The sequence below is a fragment of the Arctopsyche grandis genome, chromosome 4 (genome assembly GCF_051622035.1).
Source record: "Arctopsyche grandis isolate Sample6627 chromosome 4, ASM5162203v2, whole genome shotgun sequence".
Lineage (NCBI taxonomy): Eukaryota > Metazoa > Arthropoda > Insecta > Trichoptera > Hydropsychidae > Arctopsyche > Arctopsyche grandis.
In genome coordinates this window covers 36,143,689-36,163,741 of record NC_135358.1, presented here as the reverse complement: position 1 = coordinate 36,163,741, position 20,053 = coordinate 36,143,689, and the positions used below count along the sequence as shown (strand labels likewise).

Here is a 20,053-nt window from a genome sequence, read left to right as displayed (position 1 = left end):
CCTCAAATTGACAAAAATCATCCTACCCACTATGTCACAAATATCTGAATTTGATTTAAGTACAATATGTAAAAAATTATGTACAAGTCTAAATCCATAGATGTCTCAATGAATTCATTAATTAATTGTTCTTCAATTTCTTCAAATACAGTGATTTATGTAATAAAAATGCTGCAATGTTTGTAATTAATTGTCTAAAAATAAAAATATAAATAAATTCTCAATAAATAAAATTATGTTAAAAAAATATATTACGTATGTATGTATGTTTAAATTTGTAATTATAAAATAAAGTTTATATAATATATAATATTGGGGAGGTACAGAGAAATATTAAATGCAAAAGGATGTCACGGTCCAAAAAAGGTGGAGAAACTTTGTACAACACGGTATTGTGCAAGTATGCCAATATATATATATATATGTATATATGATCAGATTGAATGAAGTTATGTATATGTAACTAGCCGATGAAAAAAAATGTTCAATCACTCCCACACGTTCTAAAAAACAATCAAAACGATTCTATTTATAAAGCGGCAAACATTGAACAGGGATAAAACAACAATAAATCAGTTTCGGACATAATTGATAAACATTAGAGACGAACGATAAGGTCACTTAAAAGCGTCTGGCGTCTAGCGAACAAATCGACCTCCGAATGTGATAATTCGACGTTAAACATGAACTATGTTTGATTCGAGCGGGCTGTTGTTTTGATACGAAATGGAAAGGGCGTGTGATGTTTTCATCAACGTGTACTGACTGGTGTGTCCATCGTCTCGGTGGGCTGGCCAGTGTCGGTGGAGGTGCTGGTGCTGGTGCTGGTGCTGGTGATGGAGTCGGTGACGGTGACAGTGACAGTGACAGCATTGACAGCATTGACAGCATTGACAGCATTGACAGCAGTGACAGTGACAGTGACAGTGGGAGTGTCGGGGTCATCTTCGGCGCGAGGAGTGGCGTCTGGAGACTGCTGGTGCGGCATCTCTCCTTCACTCCTGCGGCCCCCTTCGCCCTTCGCCGTTCGACTGAAGACTCGCCACGAACACAAACAAACACAAACGCGCGAACGAAACGGACGAACGTGAAGCCGCGCCGACCGCCGGCTGTCAACTCCGGCCGCATCCCCTCTCCCTCGACCCCTCTCGCCTCCTTGCCATGCGATTGATCCGCAACTCAATTGCCTGCTCGCCACGCAACGGCTTCTCCCAATTGTACACTTTCGGTGCGGTGATTATTTCCCACAAAGTCACTAAAATCTCTATGACGGAACATCAAATCGAACCAACTATTCCGCCGAGGATAAATTCCCACGCGCAACCATTGACGTCATCTCGTTTCCAGAAAGTTCCGCATCCAGACCCGCAGAACAAATGGTGATAAAAACTAAATTGAGTGGAGTGGCGCCACATATTCTAGAAGCTTCCACCATAGCCAGCAACATAGTAACCCGGTCATATTGTTGACGGCGGGCAACAAGTTGATGTAGCCTACTTTGACTTTCGTAAAGCATTTTGTTCAGACTATGTCTGATGATCGGCTTTCGTGGCTTTACGACCCACGATTTGGCCGATATATTTTTGTGCTGGCCACCCTGAGACAGCGGTTGGCACACAAACTGACAGTTGTCGATAGCGGTTTGGCGCGTAAACACCCCGGTGTTTTACGGGGCCCACCTCGCCACCGAAATCACCAGCTAAAGGCTGGTGAGGGTTGTGACGATACTTGGAGACCAGCTCCAGTATCCGTCCGGTGTGCACCAGAGGAAGCTTGGTCTGTCTTCGTCCAGAAGGCAGACAACTGAGCTACGCGTGGCTAACCTCAAAAGGCACGCGTGGTTACTTTGTTTACTCCCCCCCCCTGTCCCCCCTGCTTGATCTCTGTATATATATATATATATATATATATATATATATATATATATATATATATATATATAAAATACAGTCACCATACAAACAGAATTACAACCTGTTTTCATTATTATACAATTTCCCGCCTTTGTCCTGTATCACACTCACTTACGCACACTGTACGAGAGAGAGCGAGATATACATCGAGCCGAGCCGACATCAGCAGAGACCAGACCACCGACGACGAAGGAAGGCACCTTGAGGAAACCAGTCCCGCCCAAGCTTACCACTAGCTATCTCACAAAACCGACTTCGGGGGTGCTCTCGAGTTGAACATCCCTGGAGTCTGTACACATTTGATCTTGTCAATAATGACGCTCTTATGATCAGATTAGCTGAAGTGGGCTTTTCTCCACGTCTTCTTAAACTCTTTGCTTCTTATCATAGTGATAGGAAGAAATTTGTTAGATATGGTATTTATAAATCTCCTTCAGTTTTTACGCGATCTGGTGTAACTCAGGGGTCCACCTTAGGCCCTTTACTATTTACAATAGTCATTAATAACCTCCCTAAAGTACTACGCAATACTTAATGTCTCTTGTTTGCAGACGACGTTAAAATATTCTTGCTGTTAAGGATGTGATTTTTGGATTTTATTTTTGATTTTTACACTTTTGTTCATTTTTACTTTATCTATGTACGTAGTAACAATAGATGAAGTTTTGTGATCATGCGAAAATTCGAACTCGAGATTTTGACTAATTCGAACTCAGAATCGATTACTGATCACGTTTTCACGGTCTAGAAAAAAATGTGTGTGTGTGTCTGTGTATTTTAAGGATTTTTTGAACACCGTTAGTCTTATCGAACCGAAACTTAGTATCGATTACTGAAATTTTTATCGACACGACGTTAATTTTTTTCAAATTTTTAAGTTGATCGAAAATGGTACCTCCCCTTATAAGTGTCCTCTTTTTTTTTAAGTTTTTGAATTCAATTATCTCCCAAACCGCTAACTGAATCGGATTAATTTTTTTTTACATATAATAGAAATAATAATATCTGTAATTTTAAATTTTTAAATATTTTTATCTGAACCGGAAGTAGTAGTTTTACTCTAGAGAATCAAGGTTTTTTATGTTTTTCTCAGAAATCTTTTGGTTTATTGAACTGAAATTTCATATCTAGAAGTTTAAGCGTAATAGCAAGTTATGTATATAATTTGGTAAACATACCTCAACCGGAAGTGGCAGTTTACTCTTGTTCGATTTATCTTCCACTATTTTTTTCGACCCCTTAAACATGTGTGATCTTCACGAAAAAAATCAAGTATAATTCTTGTATTAATGTGATGAAAATAAAAAAAAATCACTAAATTTAATAAACCGGAAGTGGGATTTTCTCCTCTTAGAAAGGTCAAAAATATTGTCGCCTGGATCCTGTCCACACCCCTGAACGTATTAAGCTGAAAATTTATATTTGTATTCTTTATGTACTAACTTAGAGTTGGTAACGTTTTGGTCAGAATTCGTAAACCGGAAGTAGTATTTCTTTTTTAAACAATATTTCATTATTTTATTTTGACCTTTAAAATTATTTTAAGCGTCTTGATATTTAATGTGTATAATAATTATACTGATTTTAAATAATAAAAAAAATTCGAACAAAATCGGACAACCGGAAATAGAACTTTTGTCTTGTGCAAGTATTTGCATATATTTGCGCTCAATTTGTATCGCTATCATAGTTATTAGTTCAATATCGAATTTTGTTTTGTAACCTTCTTATATTCTTCAAATACATAGATAAAGTCATGGGTTGGTCACACCCGAATTTTTTTTTCGGATGTATTATTTTCCTTTTTTTACTTTTTTATTATTTTATTTTACCTTGTTTTCTGCTTTTTAATTTTTCTGCTTTTTACTAATTTTACTTGTTTTTATATCTTTATCAAATGTAGGCCATTGTGGCGCATTAGATTCTTCCTGTAATGCCGCAATGGTCCAAAACTATTAATAAATAAATAAATATGTGAACCAGTCACAGGACAACCGGTCGCTCTAAATCGGTCACACGTGATTACCCGTCACACTAAAACTGCTCACGAGAAAACTGGTCACATCCTAAAACTGGTCACTCCCGAAAATTAGTCACGAAAAAACTGGTCACATCCAAAAATTCGATTAATTTTTAATTCGTGTATAGCTTGAATACTACACGATTTTCGACATCGGTCGATTCATTTTTGAAGTCTTTTTATTTGAAGTTTGCAGTAGAGTATGTCTTTGGGACTTGAAAGACAAAAGCTACAGTGATAGGACCGCAAAGAGACGAGCATGGGACGAAATTTTAAAAATTGTTACGATCGATGCGGATTGCGGCTTCCCCCCTCAATGCGGCCGCGATCGTCCGGAACAGCTACCGGCAGCTTGCGGGCCGCACCGGACGATCCGGCAAGTGTGCTGAGGCCCTTATAATCCAATACTTTGGTCCTTTGAGTTGATGTTTTGATTATCTTAGATAAAAAGATCAATTTTACGTAAATAACTTATAACATAAATAACTTCAATGAATTAAGCAAAAAGATTGAAAGAATAATATAAAATCATCAGGTTTATCATCCTAAAATATCATTTGCTTTTTGCTAAAAGACATTCTTTTGAATATAGTTGTAGTGGTCGGATATTGAGCTATTATTACCAAGCGGACATTGTAGTGAGAGCGCGTTGACAGCTGTGCGTGTTACTGACATTTGGTCCGCATTTTACATTTTTTAGTTATTATTTGTCGTTATTCATTTAAATTTTTTTCTCGTATTGAAAAAGTAAAAAGCAAAACAGTAAAATGACAACAGCGGCTCGTCCGACGTTTGATCCAGCTCGCGGTGGCACATCCCGAGGCGAGAAGGACTTAAGTGCTATTTCGCGACAATATTCAAGCAGAGATTTACCATCTCATACGAAACTCAAATTCAGGTAAAACCAAGTATTAGTGTGGCGTTTATTTAATAGTATCACACCTTTTCTGTATATTATCAATCAAAATATAATTTCCTAATTTATAATGGCCTTGAACATGAGTCATCGCTCGTTAATTTTGTTGATTTTTGTGTTATCAGGGAACCTGGACAAGGAAATGTTGAAGATTTGCGTAGCCGCGATTTCCGCAAAGAGCTTGAAGAGCGAGAAAAAGAAAAGGTCCCAGCGCTGGGAAAACGAGTTGAGAGTGCAGTTAAAAGACCTAAATTAGATCAAGTACCGGCTGCCAGTTTGGATGCAGATGACCCTATAGAAGGTGATTCTTCGGATTCTGATGATTCGGACGATGACACTGCTGCCCTCCTTGCAGAATTGGATCGAATTAAAAAAGAACGGGCTTTGGAACAGACCAAAAAGGTTTATTTTGAAGTCACATATCATTGTTAGGTGATTTTTTTTTATATTAAAAATAACATGTTTTTGTTGTAGGATGTAGAAAAAAGACAAGAAGAAGAGCGTATTCGGATGGAAAATATTTTATCTGGAAATCCACTGTTAAATTATTCTGCTGGTGCCCCCAAGGTTGAATTAAAGGTGAATATTTTTATACCAATTGCAATATACTAGCAATTGCAAAATAGATTTTACTGTTTTTATTTATTTTTTAGGTGAAAAGACGCTGGGATGACGACGTGGTCTTTAAGAACTGCGCCCGCTCAGAACCTGAGAAGAAACCGAATACATTCATAAACGATTCTTTAAGATCCGAGTTCCACAGGAAGTTCATGGAAAAATACATAAAATAATACATTGTATTTCTAGTTGTCAAATAGAGTTAATGCAATAATTTTAAATTGTAACCTTGATATAATTATTGATAACCTTGTCTAGAATAATTTTGAATCTTTCATATTTGATTAATTACAAATTTAAAAAATAAGAATAAGAATTACTATTTGTGAGTATTTTTAACTGTAAAAATATTATGATTCTGAAATAAATTCTTGATATTATATTCCTTTGTTACATGGAAATGGTTTTTTAAGCATATTTTTGACACTATTTATGAAAGTGTGATAATTTAAATTGTGTTTTTTTCAAATATTCAATGATTGAAAGTTCAATTTTGCAATACACATCAAATGATAGTTGTAAATTTACTTAAATCACACAAGGGTTTTGTAGGTACATGCGGTAAACCCATTTCCAAAATAATTATAATCACGTGAAAAACAAATCATTTCTTAAAATATTATTGTAACCAAACATAAATGTACAAACGAAAAAACAAGTAAATAAATAATTTGTAATAGATAAAATGATGTTTATTTTTTTATTTAAAATTGATCGTGTAATAAGAATACACAGCAAATATACTTTAATATAAATAGTAAACAGCTGCATATTAATAATGAAAATTATCATAAAAATTAAATAATAAAAAATCGAAAAGATCTCACATATGCATTTTTTTAATACTTTTTTGGGAATGGAATAAATCCATTGATATACAAGATAAAAAATGATACATATCTAAAAGAAACTTTCAATTTTATACGTATTTAAAGTACTTCATTTATCGCTTTTGGCAAAAATGCGATGAATTAAAGATTTTCAATGTATCTAAATAAATAATATTTAATTTTTTTTTAAATATGTACGTAATTTTGGATTGAAAAAAATATTAGTTATAGACGCGTGCCATTTTATCAAATAAAAAAATTCTTTTTCTAAATACTTCCATTATTAAAAGCATAACAAAAAGAATTCATTTTCTTTTTGCTCTTATTTGATTTTTAAATGCTTTTTATTATTACGAAATTATGTTCTCAATACATCTTATATCTATTTTAATAGCTACTGATCATTTTCTATTTTACAATTTAATTTAATTTGGTTAGTAATCATAGTATTATATTATTCTAATATAAATCTACAGCATAATAGGAAAAAGAGCTCAAAAACCTATTTTAATGCTCTTATAAAATTCTGCACAGAACTGCTTAAAATTATTCTTATCAATTAGCAAACATTTTAATGTTTTATTAAAATTTAATATAGCGTTTTATCGCTGAACCACATATTGTTCATCGAAGAAAAAAGTCCTTTGGTAGATGCATATGTTCTTGGTAAACAAAGACAATATTTGCCAATATTTTTGTAGGAGACAGATTCGCTGAAGACTTTTTACATTTAAATTCATCTAGTAGATAAAAAAAGTATACTGGTTTTATCTCACGACTTGTCAGGACTCAAAAAACCAGTACTGTACTGGTAAAAACAGTACGAATGGTCACATTATGTGACACAGGTAAAATTTATACGTAATTATTCGTACCAATACTAATAGATGCGGCTAAATACAAAAAAATGGGTTTGCTGCAAATGATTGCAAATCTGCATGGCTGCATGCTCATTTCGATTGCATTTTAACTGTTTGAATTTCGGCATGTACGAAAGACGAGATATTCATGAGGTTGCGCAGATGACATTTCGATGTACATTGATGATTGGCAATTCTTAAAATTGAGTTGGATCTTTCTGGCAAGTTTAAAATGGCAAAAGCCGAGACAAAAGTATTGTAATGTGGATGCTCTCTGGAATACTCACCCCACACGTATTATTGCTAGCATATGTTTATTTGAAACACACGTCTTTACAAATCTCAACATTATTCTATTTTTCTACTAATGATAATTGTCAACCCCACAAAGGTCTTTATTGGCAACGTATGTTTCTATCCAGATTTTAACCCCACGCATATTATTGCAACAATATATCTATTCGAAACACACGTCTTTACAATTCTCAATGTTTTTCTATATCTTATAGTAATGATAATTGTCAACCCCACATCGTTCTTTATTGCAAACGCATGTTTCTTTTCAGATCTAAAACTACTAGATATTGTTTTAACTCCACTTTTAACCTTTGCCATGGTTTTTACGACTACGATTTATTGACTTCTCCCCTAGCATACTTATTACTTAAACCCTGTAATTCACACATATGTAAAAACTTAAGTTGTATTACTTCTTCCCCCAGATTGTTATTAAAATACTCTGTTTCAAAGTTAAACTCTAGCTATATTTGGATTTAGACATATGTTTCACTGTTCTCTGATTGGTTTATTTCACCCAGCAGATTTTATATATACAACCACCAGCCCTTTGTTAAGGCACTTGCGATTAAACAGCCTAACTATTAGCTTGTGGTAGCACTTCGAGACTAGTAACTTGTAATACAAACTTGTACATTAGTCTCGTTTATACTTACTGCTATTTAAAAGAATATAATCATTTGACAAAACCTGTGACTATAATATTCTTATACCATCTCCTACTCGTCCCCGTAACATGACATTTCGATGTACATCGATGATTGGCAATTCTTAAAATTGAGTTGGATCTTTCTGGCAAGTTTAAAATGGCAAAAGTCGAGACGAAAATATGAAATGAGCATGCGTCCGCTTGGTTTGCAATCGTTTTTTGCAGCGCAGGGCAAAAAAATGTATCAGTACACATTTCTAAAACGGATCGCGGATAAATGATACAGCAATTATCCTGTTGTATGTTGAGTTGGGGATGTATTCATAGTAAAATTTGGATAAGACACCGTATCAGACGAGCTAATCGACCACATCCCGAGTAAGGACGAGCGTTGAATAGCCACAATAGTGGGTAGTGCAGTGCAGCCGCAACAAACATTGTGTTGTGTGTGAGCAGTCGAGTTGAGCCGTAGAAGTAGTGGAAGTGGATGTGGGTGGGGTCGACTGGTCAGTGGGAAGGAGTGTTGAGTAGTCACTATTCACAATACAAGCAAATAGCCAGCACGAGCTGAGCACAGTGGAGTGGAGAGGATGACGGCGAACGGTTTCGCAGCTGCCTGCTGCCTCCTGGCGTTGGCTCTGGTTCTGGTGCACGGTTCCCTGTCTGGAGTTTACGTGGACAATGGCATGGACCAGACGGTGTTGCAGCGCAGCATGAGCTCGAGGGAGAGACATGTGTTGGAGCAGGAGATGCTGGAGCTGCTGGGTCTGGGCGATCGGCCTCGTCGTCGAGCCGTGCCTCTGAACCGGTCTGCTCCCATCTTCCTGCTGGATGCTTACAAGACGCTCTCGTCGAGTGGAGAACGAGCTCCGAGAAGCCCCGTCTCTTCGCTCCTCAGCCGAGACGATCTGCACGACATCGACCAGAGCGACGTCATCATCACCTTCCAGAGCAAGAGTGAGCCAATCGTTTCCGACAATGGATCGGGTCGGATCAGGTGCAACCGCGGAATGTTTCCTCGCAACCTGTCCGATGTGTTTATGCATTGCTAATATGTTTACTTGATTTCAATCAACACTCGATTTGTTGAACGGGTCGTTTTTACTAACCTCTTCTTATTTACCCATTGGGTGTGTTTTATCATCGCAATAATGAGGAGCTCAACTCTTAGTAAAGGTTCATCCTTCATCAAGCCTTCATCGTTACAATTAATTAATTACACTGAGCAACAAAAAAAATTACCACAGCGGAGACTAACCACTGAATTTGAATATGATAATGATTTTTGTTGGTTGGTGATCGTTTACGAGATATGCGCGATTTTTACAGTTTTTTTGGCTTTTGCGGTCTTTAACTCAAAATCTAGTATTGCTATGCTCAAAGTGAGTATTGGAATCAATAGTCAGATATTTTTCTTATTGATTGTGATATTTCATTGCTTTAAAATACTTATAATTAATTGTCTAGCGAATTTTAAAAGTCAAAAATATATATTTTTTTTAGTAAGATTGGTTAGTCTCCGTTAGTAAAGATTGGTTAGTCTCCGCTCTGGTAACTCAAAAACGTGATTTTTTGTTGCTCAGTTTTATTAATTAGAATAGTTAAAAAGTTATTGCCGATATGTACGTACAATACGTATGTATTTTAAAAATTTACTAATAAATGATTGACCAAAAGTGTTTGAAAACTTGTGCAATATTTACAGCGCGAACTAATAACTTTTCGTTTTTTAAACTAAATCAAAAGAAATGTAAACTTTTTTTAACCAAAATCAAAAGAAATGTAATTATTTTATATGTATATTTAAAAATATATGTTAACCTTTGAAACGGTTAAATGCGTATGAGAACGCATTAAGAGCCTTCGAATGCCGCAGTTTTGCTTTTTATAATATAATATATATATAATACTAGAGTTGTACCCGATTAAATATCATCGCATGGGTGTTGGCATATGATCTAGTTATTAAATAAAAACTAGATCATTAAAACGTGATCAGTGATCGATTTCGAGTTCGAATCAGTCAAAATCTCGAGTTCGAATTTTCGCATGATCACAAAACTTCATCTATTGTTACTACTTACATAGATAAAGTAAAAAATTCAAGGAAATGTGTCTGTCGACTGTGTCAAATGTGTCGAATTTTTTTCAAATACCGTTTAAATATATTTATATTTAATTGTTTAATATGAAAAAAATGGTAAAAATTACCTACCTACCGACATACATGTAAACAATATAAAACACCAATTAATTAATTAAATACATTTTCAATAGATGGCGCTAAATGCTCAGAGACTTATTTCCCTAGAGGAAAAATTGGTAGCAAACAGTATATATAGAAGTTTTTTCTTTTATATGTACATATATCGAATCGAAACGACTATTACGGCAAGTGTCATCGCAAATACACAGACACACGGACTAGCGATATTATATATTAGATTATTATTTATGTTTTTAATTAATTTTTGAAGGCACTGTGAAGCTTCGCGCAATTATTCAAAACTTCATTAATGTATTTTTTATACACCCGCAAAAATTTGTCACCTTAGGTCATGGGTATATTGTTTTATTAACTTGTTTACTTTTTAAAGTGGCTTCAAAGTTACACAATTATACATATATCAAGTAACAAATTTGAATTTGCCAAAACGATATAGCGAAAGCTACTGTTTCTTCATAGTGATTTGGCAATGAAACGAAGTATAGATTTACATTTTGCTTCCAAATCTTACAATCTTGAAAACGAGCTTAACTTGATACTACGTACTTCTGAGTGGGATTGATAACTAAACAATACATGACATAATCTTGTTATTTAAATTTTATTAACGATGTTTGTTAAATCTTATTATCGATGTTGTCTTATGTATTCGCAGTGGTTTCCTACCACTGTTTGACCTTTCGATTTTCTGTTAAGTGTTCGCAAACATCAACTTTGTTTTCAGTGAAAATAAACAAAGTGAATTCGCTTTCACAGACCACCACGGCACTGGAATGAGGCACGAGAGGGGTCGAAAACTGTGGTTCGACGTATCAGAAGTTCCAGTCGGGGAGAACATCTTCAATGCTGAATTGAGGATATACCAATCGGTGAACTACTCGACATACGACCCTGAGGATGTATTCACAATCAGTGCGCACAAGATTGTAAGCGTCGACCACAAAGGGTTAATATAATTTTCATTTATACTCGAATCCTCTTGAAAGTTTAGCTTTTATTTTTTTTTCACGAATTCCATCATATAAGGAAGGAATTTGTGAAAAAGATAAAAGCACTTTAAACATTATCTTTTTATCTTTTTCTACCTGCCTATAAGAAAGTCATCAATTATTCCCAACGTTTGGGATGTTTCCAAATAGTGCAACTGAAATTTTATTGAGATCGATGTTATGGGTTTTTGACCGCAAATATTTCATGCCTTATACGATATTAAAGCGTGTTAAAAAATCCAAAGGATGTTGTATTTAATTAGCTATTTTCTTATAATGATTATAGAAATCTGCAAACTACAATGTAATTTTGATTTTTAACTTCCTAATAGTGGAGTTGCGTGTTTTTCTCACTCAATCAATCTAGTTTTAATCCTCTGTAGTGATAATTTTAGAATGAAAGTCCTCTCGATTATTTTACGCACGTATATTTACATTTGATCCACATGTTGAGTAGCGCTGATTTGTGTCTAGACTTTTTTTTTCTTCGTGAGTCCATTTAAAAGGTAAGGGCCACCTTGTATTTATTTACCTGCTTTTAAAAGACAAGTGGTTATAGTTCCTGGAAAACACACACACACATGGAAATGTTTTTTTGATTTAATTATGTCTTATATCTTTTCAGGGGTAGAACATAGTTTGTCTATGAACATATTTAACTATTTTAATAGTTAATATTTGCGATCTACTAACATTTGAATTAAATCATTATTTAATCTTTAGCACCAGTTCTCATGGTGCCTTATAATCTTGGTATATGTATGAATGTATAGTTTATAAATTATAAACTATCATACACCAAGAATGTACATATACATACATATATAAAAAATACAATGTATTTATATATGAATTTCTGTAACTTTTACAGGGGCTTAGATTTGGAATTGGTAGGTTCAAAAAATACTAGTGCCGTAGAGGAAGGTTGGATTGAAATCAACGTGACTAGTGCTTTTATTGAGTGGGTCGCCTTTCCATCTAAGAATAATGGATTGTATTTATCAGTACACTTATTATCAAAACCAGGTGAATAAACATTTTTAGGAATTTGAATGGAAAAAAGGGATTATTGGAGAAATTTGAATATTTTGGGATTTTTTAAGGTCATGATGTTAAGCCTGAAGAAATAGGACTTGTCAATACGAAGGGTGAGGATGAACAACAACCCTTCATGGTGGCATTTTTGAAAAGTACTGGATCCAGTGATAGAATTGTGTCAAGGCAAAAACGCCAGACTGGAAGAAACAAGAAAATGTACGGTGCGTCCGAGTCATATTCGAGAAATCCTCTCATAGGTAATAAGATAATTTAATCAAATGTTTCAAAAAGTTCAAAATGTATTTGTAGATTTTATAATACATGTTCATATTTTAGAACCATCACCATCACATTGGAATTCAAGAAGTTGTCAAATACAAACATTATATGTTAGCTTTATGGACTTGAAGTGGCAGGTATTTAAATGCTAATGAGATAAAATATACATTGGGATGTTTTAGCTTATAAGTCGGTTGTTACTTTTTAAATGTCCATTTTAAAACAAAATTATCCCAAGAAAAGTGATTCGGCAATTCATTAGGCCTGTCTCGATGCAAAAATTGATTATGATTGTTTGATGATTTAGTTTTATTAGAATTATAAGTTATTTTTGTAAGTGATTTAGCCATCTTTAGGAAAAATACTGTTTATAGTGAATTGTGTTCAAATCATAGCTCTATCAAAATTTTCATTGGGCTACGATTTTAAAAACAACAAAATCTTATATATGCTAAAATATAAGAAAGCTTTTAAAAACTAGATATGAAATATCAGTTCAATAAACCAAAAGGTTACTTGCATTTTTTCGTGAAGAGTACACATGTTTAAGGGGTCGAAAAAAATAGTGGAAGAAAAATCGCCACTTCCTGTCGACCAAATTTTATACATAACTTGTTTTTAATTAAATTCAAAATCTTAAAAAAAAGAGGACACCTACATACATACATATAGGGGGAGGTACCATTTCCGGTCAACTTAAAAATTTACGTCGTATCGATAAAAATTTCAGTAACCGATACTAAGTTTCAGTTCGACAGGACGAACGGTGTTCAAAAAATTCCCAAATACACTGACACACAGACACACATATTTTTTCTAGATCATTAAAACGTGATCAGTGATCGATTCTGAGTTCGAATCAGTCAAAATCTCGAGTTAGAATTTTCGCATGAACACAAAACTCCATCTATTGTTACTACGTACATACATAGATATGTGAAGTAAAAATTTAGAGTACTATAAAATATTTATTAATTTCCCAATGAAATGTAGACAATGATATTTGGGGGGACTTTACATATTGTGAATCTCTTTTCTGGTTAGTTTTAAGCGCTTTTTATCATTTGTATGCCAACATAATTATTTGTAAACCCTTTTTGTTTTCAATTTGTTTGATTTTGTTTTATTCTAATTTTAATACTTCTATAAACATTAGTTAAGAGTTATTTGCATATTTTAGGATTGGATTATCGCTCCAGATGGTTATAGTGCATATTATTGCAGCGGTGAATGCAATTTTCCATTGAACGCTCATATGAATGCAACAAATCATGCTATCGTACAAACATTAGTTCATCTATTGAATCCGACATTGGTAACCAAGATAAGATTTCTGTTTTATGCAAGCTACATATATTTAAGTGACAATATGCAAACATTTTTTTATTTTTAAAGGTGCCGAAGCCATGCTGTGCACCGACAAAATTGACGGCAGTTACAGTACTTTACTTTTTAGACGATTCAAATGTAATATTGAAGAAATACAAGAACATGGTTGTGAAAAGTTGCGGTTGTCATTGATATTTTGATTTATTGTGGGTGTCTTGATTCAATTTATACAATTGCTTGCATATTTTCTTTATGAAAATAATGTTGGCAATTAGTATTGGCATAAGTATATTAAATGTGTAAATATTTATACAATTTCAATTTCTTCTTTTAAATAAATGTAATGTTAGGTGTTTGTAAATATGTAGTAATTTATAGCAATGAAATAATCATCAATATAAAATTAAAATAATCGCACTGTATGAAAATCGTGGTTTATTTTTATATAATTTGATATTGATGTTCAAAAATAGATATAATTTTATCTCGAAATCAATTCCATACATTTGCATGTTATGTTTTATATACACATACAAGTAATTTTATGTGTTTTAAAATATATTTCTGTGTATTTTATGTTTTCATGAATATTGGCATTGTAGTATATAGATTATTTTTCGATTTAGGTAGCTATTCGGATTATTTGTACATATGTATTTGTATTTTTATTACTAATAATGAATTTATTCAAATTTTGTGCCATCTTTTTTATAATTTTGATAAAAAATAAAATAACGAAATACACTGTAAAAGTATTTTCATTGATTTTACCGTTCATTTTAAAACAACTCTTTTACTGATAAACATTCAATACTCAAACATAAAACACAACACGACTCTGAGAATTTGAAACAGCACTTAGATAAATATTATATTTTACATTGATGTTTACATGCGACTATCTTAAAAACTACATCTAGAATTATTATCCACAATAGTAAATAAAAATATAGAAGTACTGTAGCTATAATTTTTATTTATCTGATTTAGCAATCGTTGGTACAATATGTACCCGATAATGTCACACGAATGATAAGTTGTCAGATCATATGTCTACAATGAATATAACCGTTTTAACTATACACACACACACACACATATATATTTTTTACTTATTTATTTATTTTTATTTTTATTTTATATATAAATATATATATATATATATATATATATATATATATATATATATATATATATATATATATATATATATATATATATATATATATATATATATATATATATATATATATATATATATATATGCATGTATATATATATACCAGGAAGGCCTAACAGGTAGACCCCAATGCGCCTTCCTATAAAATTAATTACAAACATTGCAGCATTTTTATTACATAAATCGTTGTATTTCCAAAGGCCGAATCCATACAGACATCTATGGATTTAGACTTGTACATAAATCAAATTCAGATATTTGTGACATAGCGGGTGGGATGATTTTCGCCAATTTGGTGGAGGAACGTTTCAACAATGAAATCAGATAAATTGTCAAATTCTGATAAGAAACGATCGACTTGGAGTCACAAATATCCAAGTCTGAGTAGCAGTATTAAAAATTAGCACGGGATCGAGCCCGGTAACCTGGTAAATATATCATTACATCTCACGAGTCTCATAGAGCAAAAGTTTTATGGCAAATTTTCAAGTACCTTTTAGCAAGTATATTTTGTCACCTGCCAATTCAATTCAATTAATGTTTGAAATTTTGACTATTTTAATCGCGATACATTTTATCTTTGCTTTAACAAATTCATTCATTTATTACATAATAATTATTCTAAAAGATAACGTAAAATAATATTGAAATAAAAATACGAGTACGTAGATACTACATATATTTATATTTGCCTACTATTCGTGAGTAATATTTACCATCAATTTTGAAGCCGATTCCAGTTGAGTTTAGGTTCGAAATCGACAAAAATAAATTTGATGGTTTTGCCTTTTGTGTTTGTGTATACATATGTACATATGTACGTACATATATTGAGTTACATTCGATCCATTTAGATTATTAGTATGACCTAATCGTATGTTTTGGGAAGATTAATACAATATCTTCAGAATTCAAATTTGGGTCGTACTCCATTACTCACTATGTAACGAGTTGTTAAATATTGAATTTGTGAGTATAACGTATTTTTATCACTATAATAAGTCAACCTATGTGGATCCAGTATAATATTTACATATGTTTATTTATTCATTTGATATACTATATTTATTGTTTGCTTTTAAAAATTGCCCATATTTTTGCCCCATATATGACAAAATATGAAATTTTGGCCGCTTATCTACATATATACATACATGTATGTATGTATATATGAATCAGTGCCAGCCTTATACCCAATGGCGCCCTCGGGCAATTTTTCTAAACACCCTTAGAAAAAAATTTCGCCTTTGGCGCTCTATCTAATATTTTGTATGGCTTTTGGCGCTCTAATTTTAAAATTTAAAGCGCCTTTGACGCATCGAGCGGCGCCCCAACTTATTTGGCGCCCTCGGGCACCGCCCGACCCAGCCCCCCCCCCTAAAACCGGCACTGATATAAACGAATGTCAGTGTGTGTGTCTCGAATAGGCTCCTAAGCTACTGAAGTGATTACGATGGAACTTTCAGGATTTGTTGTATGCATGTCCGGGAAGATTACTGTGAAAAAAAAACGGGAACGGAAACGGGAAAAACGGAAATGAGTGTCATTCGCTATAATTTCAAATGTTTTCGCGTCGCGACCAGAGTATTCGCTGACTGCGTTGTTCCGAAAAATGGGAACGGGAACGGGAATTGCATGCGTTATTGTGGCATTGCAACGCATGCAGGGTTCAGCTAGTCTAATATATTTTGAAAGAGACTTTGTATGTATTATCTTTGGTTGGGACAGTGCCGGCCTTACAATCAATGGTGCCTTCGGGCATTTTTTTCTAAACACCCTTAGAAAAAAAAATCGCCTTTATTTTGTATGGCCTAAATTTTTTGTATGACTCTATTTTGTATGGCTTTTGGCGCTTTAATTTTAAATTTTAAAGCGCCTTTGACGCATCGAGTGGCGCCCTCGGGCGCCGCCTGACCAAGCCCCGCCTAAAACCAGCACTAGGTTGGGAACTGTATTAAACAACTAGTATTTTATAAAATTCATATACTTTTAGGTATTTTTTGTATTTAAAATAAAAATAAGTAGCCAAAGTACCTCACAATGACTTTTATAATCAAAACAACAATGAGATTGTGATGAAAATGACGATTTATGTATTAAAAATGACAAATACCTGTCGCGAGTGTTGTGCAACTTACATATGTACATACCAATATAAATTTTATTGTACACATAAGGAGGGTTTTGAGTAAAACGACTTCTTTGAATTATCACTAATTGTGATCGACTCATTTCAGTTGTAATAGTTGTATCTTGAGTGCTTATTTTCATGAAAAAATCTAAACTAAAGGAGTAACCCCCGTTTTCCACTTTTAAATACATATATTTATATTTTATACATGAATGGCTCTTCTTAAAAAAAAGCAGATTACGTGCGACGCATTTCTATACACAGCTTCATGAACATATTTGATTTATTCATGAAACATGAAGAAAAATATGGTGGGAACATTATTTTGAAAGGAGACAGTCGGTCTAGTGACGTCACTAATAAATACATCTTGTAGGCGTATTATTTATTATATAAAACAACTTGGGCATGTATGTTGATTTTTATAAGCTTTTTATTGTTCGCAATACATCTTAGTATATTTTAATAGCTACCGGTCCTACATCATTATAAATTTTTATTATTTCTATTGTTATATTTATAACTAGTGTTGTACCCGATGAAATATCATCGCATGGATGTTGGCATATTAAGTTATTAAATAAAAATGTGTTCAATCCGCACGCGGTTGAATTTTATTCAAATACCTTCTAAATATATTTAATTAAATATTTATATTTTAGTTAGTAAATGGTAAATACTTATCAACTACCTATAAACAATATAAAACTTGTTTTAATTAATTAAATAAATTTTAAAAATATGGCGCTAAATCCTCAGAGACTTGCCTAGAGGAAACATTGGTAGCAAACAGTATATATAGAACTTTCTTTCTTTCGTTATGATATTTTTACATTTTGTTGGCAGTATTTCAGCTGTGACGTACATACATATGTATGTCGAATCGAAACGACTATCATAGTACGGCGAGCGTTATCGCAGATATCGTTACACAAATACAGAATAGCGATATTATACATATGTATGTACGACTAGTGTTGTACCCGATGAAATATCATCGCATGGGTTATGGTATATTAAGTTATTAAAAAAAAAAAAAAAAAAATGTATCGGTCCTGTGTTCGATCCGCACGCGGTCATATTTTTTTCGAATACCTTTTAAACGTATTTAACTTAATATTTATATTTAATTGTTTTATATGAAAAAACAAAAAATGGTAAAAACTACCTACCTATGTACCTACATATAAACAATATAAAACACCAATAGAAAATTTTATTATATAGATAAATTTTCGAAAACTTATTTCAATAGAGGAAAAATTGTTAGCAAACAGGATATATAGAAGTTTTTTCTTTTGTTATTATATTCGTACGTTTTGTTGGCAGTGTTTTAGCTGTGACGTGCATACATATGTCGTACGACGAACGCTATCTTACACAGTCACACAGCTATTACATATACATATACTAAGCTCGCTTTAAAGGTCAAGGAATTTGACCCTTAAAGCCCTCAACATGAGGCCACCACCCCCCCAACGAATACAGTTTAAGAGACCCTTTCGTCGGAGAACGAGACGGTTGTTCATGAATATCGCACAAGAACAACCGCACATCACTGTTCTAATAAAAAAAAAACACACTGTACATAACCAAGTACAAAATAAAGAACAACGCATGAACACATAAAGCGCGCATGCGTTAGGAAATAATACCTGAAATGTGCTGTGCGAAAGCAAGCACACCTCAAGTAAACATACATGTATGTATGTATGTATGTTTATGTATGCACACACACACACAAACCACAAATACATACACACACCTAAACAGCAAACGCACACTCACACACACACACACACATTCACAGAATAAAAAAATAAAAAAATAAAAATGAACTTATACATATACATACATATACATATACATAACCTGTTCCCGTTCCCATTTGTCGGAAAAACGCAGGCAGCGAACACGTTGGTAGCGACGTGAAAAGATTTGAAATTATAGCGTTGCAATAACGCTCATTCCCGTTTTTCCCGTTTCTGTTCTCGTTTTTTCGCGTTTTTTTTCACAATAATCTTCCCGGACATGCATGCAACACATCCTGAAAGTTCCATCGTAATCGGTTCAATGGTTTAGGAGCATATTCGAGACACACGGACAGACATTCCTTTTTTATTTTTATTTTATTTTATTTTATTTAACAAATAATAATAATAAGTATATAACAAAAGACCAATTATTGGTTTCCGCTGGTAGTAAATATATATATATATATATATATATATATATATATATATATATATATATATATATATATAATATAGATTTATAATGTCACAAGTGATCACACTAAAACTGGTCACACCCTAAAACTGGTCACACCCTAAAACTGGTCACACCCTAAAACTGGTCACACCCTAAAACTGGTCACACCCTAAAATCGGTCAACCAGTTTTCTCGTGACCGATTTTAGGGTGTGACCAGTTTTCTCGTGACCAGTTTTAGGGTGACCAGTTGTCCTTTGACTGGTTCACATATGACTAGTAGTCCGTTTACCTCTCTTGTTACAAGCTTTTTAATAGTTTCATTCTGTTATTTTAATGCTAGTATTTATATTGTATTTACAATATATGCACATACATATATTTATTGAAAAGTAGCATTCATACCTATGTATGTACATACATACGTACATATGTATATACGTATGTACTGTGATTTTCGATGCAATTTAAACTTATTAGAGTAGTTGTGAAGGAGTTAATTGTATATTGAAGTGACAGATGCATGTATGTGAGTCAATATAGATAAAAGGCGACCGTGTTCTTCCC

The 20,053-nt window shown here is 33.2% G+C and overlaps 3 protein-coding genes across 4 annotated transcripts in view; 2 read left to right on the top strand and 1 right to left on the bottom strand.

Annotated features, from left to right (window-relative positions):
- Positions 1-1,149, bottom strand: part of Ziz (dedicator of cytokinesis protein Ziz) — a 42,592-nt gene extending 41,443 nt beyond the window's left edge. The window contains exon 1 of the mRNA XM_077429941.1: positions 767-1,149. Coding sequence (XP_077286067.1) covers positions 767-988 — 222 coding nt within the window. The 5' untranslated portion in view covers positions 989-1,149. The remainder of the gene's footprint in view (positions 1-766) is intronic.
- Positions 1,150-4,557: 3,408 nt separating this feature from the next.
- c12.1 (spliceosome-associated protein CWC15) lies at positions 4,558-6,150 on the top strand. 2 transcript variants are annotated; one of them, XM_077429960.1, is made up of 5 exons: positions 4,558-4,611; positions 4,682-4,831; positions 4,975-5,251; positions 5,324-5,428; positions 5,503-6,150. In XM_077429960.1, the coding sequence occupies exons 2-5, from the start codon at positions 4,701-4,703 to the stop codon at positions 5,638-5,640; spliced, it is 651 nt and encodes a 216-aa protein (XP_077286086.1). In that variant the 5' UTR covers positions 4,558-4,611; positions 4,682-4,700; the 3' UTR covers positions 5,641-6,150. The 2 variants fall into 2 exon arrangements, with proteins under 2 accessions (XP_077286086.1, XP_077286087.1); XM_077429961.1 differs by having other exon boundaries at positions 4,585-4,831; positions 5,503-6,149.
- A 2,371-nt stretch (positions 6,151-8,521) lies between these two features.
- On the top strand, positions 8,522-14,745 carry gbb (TGF-beta family member glass bottom boat). Its single transcript, XM_077430278.1, has 7 exons — positions 8,522-9,060; positions 11,087-11,276; positions 12,191-12,345; positions 12,423-12,614; positions 12,694-12,773; positions 13,817-13,951; positions 14,032-14,745. Exons 1-7 carry the CDS (start codon positions 8,694-8,696, stop codon positions 14,155-14,157), a joined length of 1,245 nt encoding a protein of 414 aa, XP_077286404.1. The 5' UTR covers positions 8,522-8,693; the 3' UTR covers positions 14,158-14,745.
- The last annotated feature ends 5,308 nt before the right edge of the window (positions 14,746-20,053 follow it).

Bases quoted from the DNA above. Each gene is read 5' to 3' on its own strand.
- c12.1 (XM_077429960.1), top strand. From the start codon at position 4,701: ATGACAACAGCGGCTCGTCCGACGTTTGATCCAGCTCGCGGTGGCACA. The intron at 4,832-4,974 runs GTAAAACCAAGT...TTGTGTTATCAG, and splicing joins CATACGAAACTCAAATTCAG to GGAACCTGGACAAGGAAATG. The intron at 5,252-5,323 runs GTTTATTTTGAA...TTTTTGTTGTAG, and splicing joins CTTTGGAACAGACCAAAAAG to GATGTAGAAAAAAGACAAGA.
- gbb (XM_077430278.1), top strand. From the start codon at position 8,694: ATGACGGCGAACGGTTTCGCAGCTGCCTGCTGCCTCCTGGCGTTGGCT. The intron at 9,061-11,086 runs GTGAGCCAATCG...TCGCTTTCACAG, and splicing joins CATCACCTTCCAGAGCAAGA to ACCACCACGGCACTGGAATG. The intron at 12,774-13,816 runs GTATTTAAATGC...TGCATATTTTAG, and splicing joins TTATGGACTTGAAGTGGCAG to GATTGGATTATCGCTCCAGA.